This window comes from Macaca thibetana, chromosome 2, assembly GCF_024542745.1.
Source record: "Macaca thibetana thibetana isolate TM-01 chromosome 2, ASM2454274v1, whole genome shotgun sequence".
Taxonomy (NCBI): domain Eukaryota; kingdom Metazoa; phylum Chordata; class Mammalia; order Primates; family Cercopithecidae; genus Macaca; species Macaca thibetana.
This window is the reverse complement of record NC_065579.1, coordinates 132,458,562-132,471,582: the sequence shown is the minus strand read 5'-3', so window position 1 is coordinate 132,471,582 and position 13,021 is coordinate 132,458,562. Positions and strand designations below refer to the sequence as shown.

Genomic DNA, 13,021 nt, shown 5'->3' with positions numbered 1-13,021 from the left:
ACCTGTGTCTCTATATGGCTGAGCGGCAGGTGTCTCCCTTGGATGGGGCACACACTGAAGTCCCCAGCATTCCCCTATATGCTACACCTGGCCAGTTTTTTAATGCATTTGCATTAACAAAGTCATCATATCTGGTTAATACATTCTGAGTGAGGTGGGAAGGAGGATCAGAACTGTGAGAACACAGCACTCATGTGGAGAGTAAGTGCTAATATTGACAGTCTGGGACTAGCCTGGTCCCAGTGAAGGTGGAGGCAATATATAGCAGTAATTAGGTAATGATGGGGAGTTTCCTCAGTTTAAATATATATATTTTAGTGCAAAATAAATGTGGAAGCATATTTGGACCATATTAGTCAAGTCAGGAATAGATAGAATGAAAACTGGATAAAGACAAGCTTTGTGGTAAGTCAAGTGGTGGAAACAATCAATTAAATTCACTTATATAGAATTCTTGATACTGGAATACTATTTCCCCAAAGGTAATTTAATTAGCTTGTAACAATGGTTAAGCTGTAGCAACGGAAAGCAGTCATTAATACGGTTCAAAATATTAGGTTGTCTCTTTTCTTCCAGGCACATAGTAAGATTATATTTCAATGCTGGGTTGCAGGAACATGTGACTTGTTTTGGCCAATGAAACGTGAGTGAAAGTGCAGTGCTGCACTTCTAAGTTGAGGCTTTAAGAACCCATGCATGTTTGGCTCTTTTCCTTCTGCAATGGCAATGTTCCAGAGCATCTTGGTCCACCAGGCTGGCCTTGGAGAGGAGGAGAGCTACCAGCAAACCACATTAGAAAGAAATTGCCTTTTGTTGTTATAAGCCAGAAACTCGGGGTTGCTTGTTACAGTAGCATAGCTTAGCTTCTCCTGATTGACCTACAACGTTATTATAACTTTATTCCTTCATGATTTGTGACATGTCTAATACTCATATTATTATTGTCTTAATGTCATTTTAAAATTAAAACTTTTAAAGTGTAGCCTTATTCTGAGAAATACATGTGGTACATACTAGTTATATTTCAACTCTATTAAAAGTAAGTACATAAATATTAAAAGTAATCTCATGTGTCACATTTTAAGGAACACTGAATTAAATAAAATAGAAAATGAATCTCAAGTTGAAGATTGCAAAATAAGCAATTATGCTATCGATTTTCAGGTTTGGCTACAAATTTGAATGCCATGTCAACATTCAATGAACTACATTGCTTTCTTGATATACTAGAAATCAGAAAGGGATGCATACTATGAATTTAATACATGTGTTACTCCCTAGTCCATAGCAAGCATTAAAAAATAATATATGTATGAATACACCATTTATAAACCATACCAGGTTTGTTTACAAAAACCATTAAAATGGACAACACTGTCATCATCAGATCTGATTTGTATATGCAAATCCAAAGGTGTACAGGTGTAAAGGGTAGATACACACACAGTTTTATAGGCTTCCTTCTTGCATCCTTGAGTACTTGACCTTTAGCATTAATTAAAATCAATATATATATAGCTGGCAAATCCTATTTTATAGGTGACAAACAGATCCACGCATAATTACCATTTTGCAATAGATTAAGTAGATTACAGAAAAAGGTAGGGGATATTTTACAGGGGTGACAGCCAAGAAAAGGTCTTAGAGACACCTGCCATTTCATGCAAGCTAATGTAAAACCTCAAATAACTCCTATATATTTGCATTGTATATACTACATGCATGCTAAATGTAATTCATGTATAAGAAATATACAGATGAAGAGTTTAGATATTAGAAAGAAAAAGAACCTGTTGTCTCAAAAAGATGTAACTAAAATAAAAATCAAGCATAATAATCTGCTGCATGAAGAATGAGTTTTGAAATTAGAGATAGCCTCAAAAAAGGAGAAACTAACAGGAGACATAATAGCCACTGCCATATAATTGAAGGGTTGTCATAGCAATTAAGACCTGGGCTTATTTACATATGCCAAAGGACTTAGGATGGGGAAAGGTGGGGACAAAAATTTCAGGCTAAAATTAAGGAGGATGTTTCTGACTGTTCATCTTCAGGCAGCTCTGGCAGTCTTCAGCAGGGATCATGTGATCTATCTCTGCAGGGAGTGCTTTGTAGAATTCCCAAATCCAGAAGGACTATAAAGATCAATAACGTACCACTCATCCAAAGCTTCTGTTCTTTTTTTTAACACTTAGTCCAGGAATAGCAGATAGTCACCCCACCTTCCCCTTAGAATTATTAATAACAGACCAACAAATTATTACAGGTTAACCAAATATTGAAAATAATTCAAGACAGTACCTTTCATTTTCTTTTAATATGTCCCTTCCTTTCTTCCAGGTGTAAACAGGTTTTGGAGATGCTTTTGGCTTACACTCAATGACAACTTCGCCTCCCACTTTGACAAGAGTGATTCTTTTCAGGAGTGTTCTTGAAAAATCTGGACCTACAGCTGAAAGACAGTGAAAAAATAATTATTATGCAAGACAGCCTTCCATGAGATAATCCCTCCCTCCCTCCCTCCCTCCCTCCCTCCCTCCCTCCCTTCCTTCCTTCCTTCCCCCCCTTTCTCTCTCTCTCTCTCTCTCTCTCTCTCCCCCCCCCCTTTCTTTCTTTCAGATGGAATCTTGCTCTGTCGCCAGGCTGGAGTGCAGTGGTGCGATCTCGGCTCACTGCAACCTCCACCTCTGGGTTCAAGTGATTCTCCTGCCTTAGCCTCCCGAGGAGCTGGGACTACACGCATGCACCACCATGCCCAGCTAATTTTTGTATTTTAGTAGAGATGGGCTTTCACTATGTTGGCCAGGATGGTCTTGATCTCTTGACCTCATGATCCACCTGCCTTGGCCTCCCAAAGTGCTGGGATTACAGGCATGAGCCACAGCGCCTGACATCTTTTTCTTTCTCTTATACACTTATTGCCACCTTCATCATCAAAGGGAGGAAGCTAATTTTTTTAAAGTATGGAGCACTGTATGTTTTGATGGATTTATTAAACTTTGAGGTATAATTTGTATTTGGTACAGTGTACCATTTGTGTGTGTACAGTTTGATGAATCTGATATACACCACCATGAAGATCAAGACACAGAATATTCTCATCTCCCTGTGGAGGGATTCTTTTAAAGAAAATTATTGTATGTTCAAGTGAATAAACATTTTAAAATTTCAGAAAATTGAAAGAGAAAGAAACAAAATTAGGAACTCCATAAGAATATATTTTTTTAATTGTGTAGGTTAAAGCATTCCCTCTCTGATATGGTCACCACCTCTGCTTTGTCCCATGGTACTCTGTTCATATATATCTCCATCAGAGAACATGCTGAACTCTCTATATTGTCACCTTCTGTAAGCTTCTCCTTAAAAACAAGGCTTTGTTTAGCTTTTCACTGCAAGTACTTGGCTCATTTAGGAGAAGCTGTGACTTGCTTTTGGAGTGTAGGTATTGAGAAAGCTCTATTATATGCTTACCACTAGTGTTCTAAAAAATTCACTCATGCTAACACCAGTAACCTCGTTATATGGAAATACTATTAGAGAATTATTTCTTTCCTAAAACAAAAGACACGTATTTGTATTCTCACAAAAGTAAAATAAAAGACATTTTTTTCCTGGAAAATATCTATTTTCTTCTGAGTTAATTGAATTAATGTGCAAGAAGAGATTTTAGAATGGAAGGATTCATTTCTTGGAATCTTACCATATTTTAAAACCCTGATTCACTGCAGTCTGACCTGGTGGAATTTAATACTTAAGACCATGTTGAATGTAAAATTTAAATATAAACCACAAATTACTTAAAGGAGGACTGGGAGCGTGTGTTAGGTGAATGCGGGGGCTTGGGGGGTAATGAGGGCCAATTTCTTAAAAATTCCTAAATCATAGGCTAATGATTTTTAAAAATGAAAATAAACTTCAGTGGAAGCAAATTAAATCTTGATTACATTCTTTTGTTGTGGAAATACTTTCGGTAACTGCCCAGAAACAAATAAAGATGGAAAGGTTACTTTTTAACGGGGCCATGCAATGTACACCTGGGGCTGGTATTCTCACGGGAAGGTAAAATTTTAAAAATGAATCTTGTAGGCAATTGATATCTCAATCTGTTTACCTCAGATTTATGAGGGAAGTCTATAATTCTGGGAGTAATTCAAAGATAATAATTGCAATTAATAAGTAGAGGGCAAGTACAGATGTACAAATGTTTTTGCTGCAATAAGATAAGATAAATGTATTTCTTGTGTGGTCTGCAAAATCATGTAATAAAAATTGTAGGGTCTATGAAAAAGACAGAGTCAGGACATACCTACTCAATATTTATGTAACGAGAACACTGCAAAAACAATAACCATCCTAGTAATTATCAAGCATAATTAAATATAAACATGATTTAAAAGATAAGTTAAATTCATCATAACTACTACAAAAAATGCAGTGTGTGTATGTGTGTGTGCACATGCATGAGAAGGTGGCTTGATGGAAGAAAGAAGAGTTGAGATTGCTAAGCTATGGAATAAGTGCAAATAGAAAGACTGAGAATTATGCAATAAGCACTGCCATGTAAGAGTACGTGGTCACACTGTGCCAAGAGGAAGAATGTGGCATGAATGGGAATCACGTGCAGTAGGTATTTTCCCTTGGCTAGCTGTGTTAATCTGTGTTTGTGGGCTTTGTGTTTCGTTGCTGCTACTTAGTAAAATACCTGAACAAATCCAGGGTCTATGTTACACTGACATCACTCCCCTACTTACCAATCCCACATAAGCTAAGTCACAGAAAAGTGTTTCAGCAGAGCAAACTCAATGCAAACCCCTGAACTGACACAAAAATGTAAAAAGCAAACAAACAAACAAACAAAAAAACAGTCAGGTATTCTTGAAGTTTTTTTTTTTTTAAGAATATTTTAAAGGAATATTTAAAGGAAATTGAGTTACAAATCTGTATCTCATAAAAATCCCTTCTTAAAACTATATCTTTCTACACACATATATTTTTATCACTTTAGGCAGACATTTTTCATCCATTCAGGAGGAATTCTGCAGTAGCATTTGAAATGAGTTTACATAAATCAAACTGTGCACAACACATGGGCATATTTGTCAAAAAACTATATTTTGCTTTTACAGGATTTATCAGATAGACAGAAACCAGAAACCACACCTTTCAGTTTCAAAAGCATTTGTAATGTACTATTTGTGTGCCATATAATCTTTTGAATATCTTAGAGATAAGACTGGCTCGAACTTCTTTTACTAATTACAATGGAATTAAAAATTCAAGGCCAGGCAGGATGGCTCATGTCTGTAATCCCAGCACTTTGGGAGGGTGATGTGGGCAGATCACGAGGTCAGGAGTTCGAGACCAGCCTGGCCAACATGGTGAAACCCCGTCTCTAGTAAAAATACAAAAATTAGCCAGGCGTGGTGTTGTACGTCTGTACTCCCAGCTAATGGGGAGGCTGAGGCATGAGAATCACTTGAACCTGGGAGGCGGAGGTTGCAGTAAGCCAAGATCATGCCACTGCGCTCCAGCCTGTGGGACAGAGCTAGACTCCATCTCAAAAAAAAAAAAAAAAAAAAAAAAAAAATCAAGTTCTTTTCTTTTGTTTACTCAGTTTACTTAATTAGCTTCTGAAGTTATCGAACCCTGCAAATCTATCAGTTGTAACCATAAACTGCAGTGCTTTTAAGGGAAAAGAGAACCTCATCAGTTTTTGAATACTTGAGCCATTAATCGATTTCTTAACATTCTCCCATTTTGTGACCATCTTTTGCACCTGAGATGCTGTTCAGCTTGTAGGATGATGTTTTTTCCTATTTGTACCCTTTATTCTCATCCCCAAACACTGATCTAAGGCAGGTCTGAAAGAAAAGAGAAAGGGACCTGTTTTATGTGACATTCACAGATAATGACATTTTAAAAGTTATTGGTAAAGTCCCCAAAAGGGCACTATTAGAATCTAACCTTTGCTGGCACTTAAAAAATTAGTGCACATGGAAGGGAAACTTCAGTAGGTTTCCAGTAGCTCGGAAAAGACAAAACCAACTGTCAAATTACCCCTTATGTCTGAGACTAGCTGAGATAGTGGGAGATCCTTATTTGCTATATTTAATATACTTATATGATAATATTTCTCACATGCACTGCTAGAGGGCACCACTCCCTCAGTGTTTGAATGAGCTGTATTATGGGACCTCTCCCATGTGAGAAATGCAAATTTTTATTATTTATCAATGATCTTTATTACATTATCTATGAGAAGCATGTGGCTGAGAGAAGCCCTCTATGTAATTCACAACTATTTGTTTTTAGTTAATTCAATGACTTCTGGTCATATATCAAGGGTATTTTAAGTGGCCAATAGAACCCCTTAAAAACAAAAGTGTTTTGCCTTAGTGTCATTTCTCAAGAGAAACAGTAGAATGATAACTCCTTAACTAGATAGGCAGTGGCAGTCCTATTTGGGAAATATATGGATGTGATGTCTTACTATATTATTGAAGAAGAAAGGATTATTATGTATGCCAGTTCTATCACAGTCTGTGATAGAAGCATCACTGGGAACACTGCCAGTTGATGGAGAATATTAAGGCCAGCTTTTTTGGAAGTTCAGCATTTCTTATTACTTTAACCTTTGTCTACTCTCTTTAACTATTACCTCATCATTCCCCCAAAACAAGCTTAGAGTGAATGCATTAATTCAACTCTTTTCACTACTGAGGAGAAAATACTGGTATCAGATTATGAGACCCCAAATTTCTTCTGGCCTGTTGGATTGGTATCTAGAAAGAAGGCTACTGGTAGAAGATTTCTTCTTTCTAGGTCCACTGTTTTAGAATGGCTGATTCAAAAATCAGCCCTCTCTGAGGTCAGATGTGGTGGCTCACGCCTGTAATCCCAGCACTTTGGGAGGCCAAGGCGGGAGGATCACTTGAAACCAGGAGTTCAAGACCAGCCTCAGTAACACAGTGAGACTCAGTCTCTACAAAAAATAAAAAAAATTAGTCAGGTGTAGTGGTGCATGCCTGTAGTCCTTGCTTCTTGGAAGGCTGAGGTGAGAGAAGATCACTTGAACTCAGGAGTTCAAGGCTGCAGTGAGCTAGGATTACACCACTACACTGCAGCTTGGGTGACAGTGAGACCCTCTCTCTTAAAAAAAAAAAAAATCAGTGCTCTCTGATTATGAATGATATTAACAAGGAGACTCTCAACACAACTGTGAAGTAGATGATTTTTCCATTTTGATGTTAGCATGATATGTCCCTTCTAATGTCCCTAATATCCATCCTCCTATTGTTTTGGTCTAATTTACGGAATGCCCTGTTTCCTGATGACTCCAATAATGCTTCTTCCATGGGCAGCTCTTGGGTTTATAAACTCCTATTCCTTTGGGCACATTATTATAAAACAAAAAAATTTATAATCACAAGATTGTTTTCAGGATTAAATAAAACAATACATGTATTGAACATAAAGTACTTAGCATAGTATTTGATCCAGATTAAGAATTTCATACCTCCCCTCTCCACTGTTATTTCCACTACTGCACTACCCCAACCACCATTATCACAGACTTTTTTATGTTGAAAAATTTCTTAAGAGTCAGAGAAACACAACATTGTTTGAAAATAGAAAATGTTTATTTTCAAATAATTATAGACCCACAGAAAGTACCAAATACAATACAGAGAGGTCCTGTGCATCCTTCACCCAGTCTCCCCCAATGGTTACATCTTATGTAGATACAGTTAAATATCAAAACAAAGAAACTGATACTTGGTATAATGTGTATATATCACACATGTAGACTGGGCAAAAGCACCAGGAAATTGAGATAGGGAACTATTCTATTGTCACAGGGATCTTCCTCTTCCTTCCCCTTCATAGTCATATCCAGCCTCCTCCTACCTCCCCTCTGTAACTCCTGGAACTGACCTCTTCCCCATTACTACGGTTCAGTCATTCTGAGAATGTTTTAGATACATATGTGTGTGTGAGAGAGTCTGTGTGTGTGTGGTGTGTAATCACACAGTATGTGACCTTTAGGAGTTTTTTGTTCCTTTTTACTGCTGAGTATTACTTGCTGCTTTGGGTAAGAAATATGTCTTCAATATTGGCACTTCGGGCTCTATGATAACTGACAAATACTTTTGAGCACAGGAGCCATTTCAAGATCTCTCATCTTTCTCTGTCAACAAGTAGGATCAGGTGTGGCCTTTTTATTTTTTTTAATAAAAGATTTGAAAAGTCAAAAATTAGTTACATGAACATAGGTGGAAGTTTTTTCTTATTCCCAGAAAAATATTTTAAAGACATTTTAGAACATTATTTCTTATATAAATAATCAACAGGTTGATTAAAAATAATTCTTATATAATGCTTTAAGCAGGGCCTCAGCTGCTAAATTCTCATTAACCTCCTTTGAGCCATCCTATCCCTATAAAGATAGTAAGACAGTCTGCATTTTAAACACTCTGTAACCACATTGGCTTTCTTATATCAGTCCAAATTGGTGATATTTCATTTATATGTCAGTGTCTTACACTCTTACACAAACTCATGCTCTCGGTTAGGCAAGTAGTGTATAGTATGCAATGTCTGCTGAATGAACAGAAGAGAGTCATCAGACTATGACAGTGGGAACCCTAGAATTTCAGTGGTTAGGAAATAGTAGCTCTTGTTATTAGCTATTATTAGAACTAGAATTTCAGTGGTTAGGAAATAGTAGCTCTTGTTATTAGCTATTATTAGAACATCAGTTCCTTGAAGGCAAGAATATGTATCCTGGATCTGTATATCCCTTGGACCTGGCCTGGTGCTTGACACAAAGTTGATATTTAATCAATGAATCTATTGAAGAATTGAGTAAATTTTTAAAAAGCAACAATCTTTTTTTTTTTTTTTTTTCTGAGAGAGAGTCCTGCTCTGTCACCCAGGCTGGAGTGCAGTGGTGTGATCTGCAGCCTCTGCCTCCTGGGTTCAAGCGATTCTCCTGCCTCAGCCTCTTGAGTAGCTGGGACTACAGGTGTGAGCCACTACACCTGGTAATCTTTTTTTTTTTTTTTGTATTTTTAGTGGGGATGGGGTTTCATCATGTTGGCCAGGCTGGTCTTGAACTCCTGACTTCAAGTCATCTTCCTGCTTTGGCCTCCCAAAGTGCTGGGATTATAGGCGTGAGCCACCATGCCCAGCCAAAAAGCAACCATCTTTCTTTTGTCTGACTTCTGGCATAATTCAAGTAAGAGCCTCTTTTCCTTTTGTGTATTATAAAAAATGTTGATATTTAATCAATATCTGATGAATTAATGTACGTTGCAGGAAAGAAGTCAGGGATTCTGTTCAAAACAGGAAATTCCCTTCTCATGAGGCTTTGCCTGGACACCACATCCCTTGCTCCCCTTCATATAGGGTTGTGAATGGCTTCTTCAATTTCCAGTCCTGTGTACAGGACATGACATCCTCCTTGGAGTTGTACCTCAGTCTAATGAAACAAATTATCCAAAAAATACCACATAGGCTGTTTATACTACTAAATCATCTGAACTGGTGTGATAGTAAATGTTTTACAAGTGGCTCTCTAAACAAAAGAAAACAAAAGAAAACACCAAAGAATTTGGTTTGTAGTCCTTGCCAATTTCTGTGGTGTAAATATTCCTACCTTGGCCAATTTCTTTTCTTTTTTTTTTTTTTTTTGAGATGGAGTCTCACTCTGTCACCCAGGCTGGAGTGCAGTGGCCCCATCTCAGCTCACTGCAAGCTCCGCCTTTCGGGTTCACGCCATTCTCCTGCCTCAGCCTCCTGAGTAGCTGGGACTACAGGCGCCCGCCACCTGGCACGGCTAGTTTTTTTTGTATTTTTTAGTAGAGACGGGGTTTCACTGGGTTAGCCAGGATGGTCTCGATCTCGTGACCTTGTGATCCGCCTGTCTCGGCTTCCCAAAGTGCTGGGATTACAGGCTTGAGCCACCGCGCCCGGCCAGCTTGGCCAATTTCAAGCTATCAACATGAAGTCACTGAATGCTGGATTGAGAAGAGATACATAGAATCAGCCCCGGCCACTGAGCTAGCTCTAGCAGGTAACCGCCTTTCCCTGGGTTTCCCACAACATACACACAGGGCAAGTACACCCTGGCAGTTCAGCTTTCCCCAGATTTGGGTCTTGTTCTGCAGAAGCACATGGTCTCCTCTTTCCTCCCCAGTATGCCCAATAGCTGACCCAGCACTGAGAAGGTAAGAACTTCACTTTGAGTTTACTTGCTCAAAGAATGTGTCCCCTGAGGCTTTGTGACACAAGGTATCACAGCAGTTTCATGCACTTCAGTGATACAGGCTCTATTCTAGACATGCAGGCTCACCAGAACCATATTACAATGTAGATGAGCTATGTTTATGTAATGTGGCAGTGACTGGTATTTTGCTTATCATGCTCTTTCAGTAAAGCACCGGAAACAGTTTTGTAGGCAATGAAAGCATATAGTTTGCCTTTGTGCTATGTTCATTTTCATCACATTCAAAAGACTTTACTGAAAGCAACATGCCTTACACTAAGTACAAATGACTTTCTTTAGGAGTCTAGAAGATCCGTGGTCTTCTCATGCTGGAAAAGGAAGAGATAAAATGTTGTTGGTGCCAATGCTCTTCTTCTGTTAAAAAAAATGCCTCACATGACTGATAGAAGTTTTGTTGGGTCATGTTGCACTCTTGGATAATGTAACAAGGGAAGCATGGATTAACTGGACACAGGGTGGTTATACCAACAGAACAGTCCTGTCCTCCTTCCAACCTCTACATAATCTTATGAGTTAGAAAGGTACTCTGCTGTGAAGGCTTAAGATTGGATAGCAAAAGGATCTAGAAAGTGGAGTATAGATCTGTGGCACCTCAAATAAACTCAATTAAACTGACCATAAAAATCACCAGGATAAGCTTGTTAAACGTACACACTCCTGAACTCCATCCACTATGAGAGAGACAGAGACCTACGATTTTACAACTTTCTGCCACTGAAAATGTGATCCCTAGAGCAGAAGCATTGGCATCACCATATGAGCCTTCAAGTTTGAAAAATACTGCTAAATCTTCTATTTTTAAAATTGTGGTAAAAAGCACATAACAAAAAATTTACCATCTTGACCATGTTTAAGTGTACAGTACAGTAGTGTTAACTATATGCACACTTTTGTGCAACTCATTGCTAGAATGTTTTTGTTTTGCAACACTAAAAGTTGATACCCATTACCCAGCTCCCCATTTCCTCCTCCTCTCTCCTAGCCTCTGGTAACAACACAACTTTCTGTTTCTATGAGTTTGACTATGTTAGACATCTCACAAAGTGGAATCATGCAGTATTTGCTTTTTCTGACTGGCTCATTTCATTAGCATAATGTCCTCAAGGTTCATTTATGTTGTAATACATAACAGAAATAAAAGTCCATTGTATGTATATAAACACATTTTCTCTATCCTTTCAACTATCCATGGACATTTAGGTTGCTTCCACCTCCTCGTTATTGTGAATAATACTGCAATTAATATAGGTGTGCAAATTTCTCTTCAGGATGCTGTTTTCAATTATTTTGAATATATACCAAATGTTTGGATTGCCAGGTCATATGGTAATTCTGTTTTTAATTTTCCGACTGTAAGGTGCATGAGTAACATCATGCTTAGCAGTGAAAAATTGAAAGCTTTTTCTCTAAGATCAGAAACAAAGCAAGGATGCCCACTCTCAGCACTTCTATTTAACCTAGTATTGGAAGTCCTAAGCAGAGCAATTAGAGAAAGAATAAATAAGTAAATAAATAAATAAAAGCCATCCAAATTGGAAAGGAAAGAAGCAAAATTTTTCATATAAGGCTTTCATTAGGTTGAGGTACTTTCCTTCTCTACTTTGTTGAGTGTTTTTATCATGAAAATATATTGAAATTAGGGCGGGCACAGTGGCTCACACCTGTAATCCCAGCAATTTGGGAAGCCAAGGCAGGAGGATCACTTGAGGTCAGGAGTTTGAGACCAGCCTGGCCAACATGGTGAAACCCCATCTCTACTAAAAATACAAAAATTAGCCAGGCATGGTGGCGTGCACCTGTAACCCCAGCTACTTGGGAGGCACAGGTGGGAGATACGCTTGAACCTGGGAGGTGGAGGTTGCAGTGAGCCAAAATCACATCACTGTACTGCAGCTTGGGCAACAGAGTGAAGAAAAAAAAAAAAAAAAAAGACATGGTATTGAATTTTGTCAAATGCTTTTTCTTCATCAATTGGAATGATCATGTGGTTCGGGTCCTTCATTCTGCAGTGTATTATATTAATTGATTTTTGTATGTTGAGTCATCTTTGCATTTCAGGTATAATTCCAATTTGACATTGTGTATAATCCTTTTAATGTGCTGCTGAGTTGAGTATGCTAATATTTTGTTGACAATTTTTGGATCAGTATTCATCAGGGTTATGGTCTGTAGTTTTCTTGTGTCCTTGTTTGTTTTTGGTTTTAAGACAATGCTGCGCTAACAGGATGAGTTTAAATGTGGTCCCACTTCTTCAATTCTTTGGAAGGGTTTGGGGAAAACTGGTGTTAATTTTTCTTTAAACATTTGGTAGAATTCTCCAGTGAGGCATCTGGTCCAGGGATTTTCTTTATTGGGAGGTTTAAATTACTGCTTCAATCTCCTTACGAGTTTTAAGTCTATTCACATTTCTATTCCTTCAAGACTCAGTCTTAAGCAGTTGTATGTTTCTAGCAATTCATCTGCTTCTTCTAGATTATCCAATTTTTCAGTGAATGATTATTTATAGTGGTCTTTATACTCCTTTTTATTTTGAATCATCTGTTTTATGTCTCTTCTTTAATTTCTGATTTTATTTACTTGAGTACTCTCTTTTCTCAGTCTACTAAGGGTTTGTCAATCTGGTTGATATTTTTAAAAATCAACTCTTGTTTACACTGATTTTTTTCACTGTTATTTTTCTGTTCTATATTTCCTTTATCTCTGCTCTAATATATATTATTTCGTTACTTCTGT

General features: G+C 37.8%; 1 protein-coding gene across 8 annotated transcripts in view; it reads right to left on the bottom strand.

Annotated features, from left to right (window-relative positions):
• Positions 1–13,021, bottom strand: part of CNTN4 (contactin 4) — a 975,811-nt gene that overhangs the window by 135,147 nt on the left and 827,643 nt on the right. For all 8 annotated transcript variants that reach the window (XM_050781395.1, XM_050781393.1, XM_050781400.1 and 5 more), the window contains one exon: positions 2,302–2,452. In XM_050781395.1, coding sequence (XP_050637352.1) covers positions 2,302–2,452 — 151 coding nt within the window. The remainder of the gene's footprint in view (positions 1–2,301; positions 2,453–13,021) is intronic.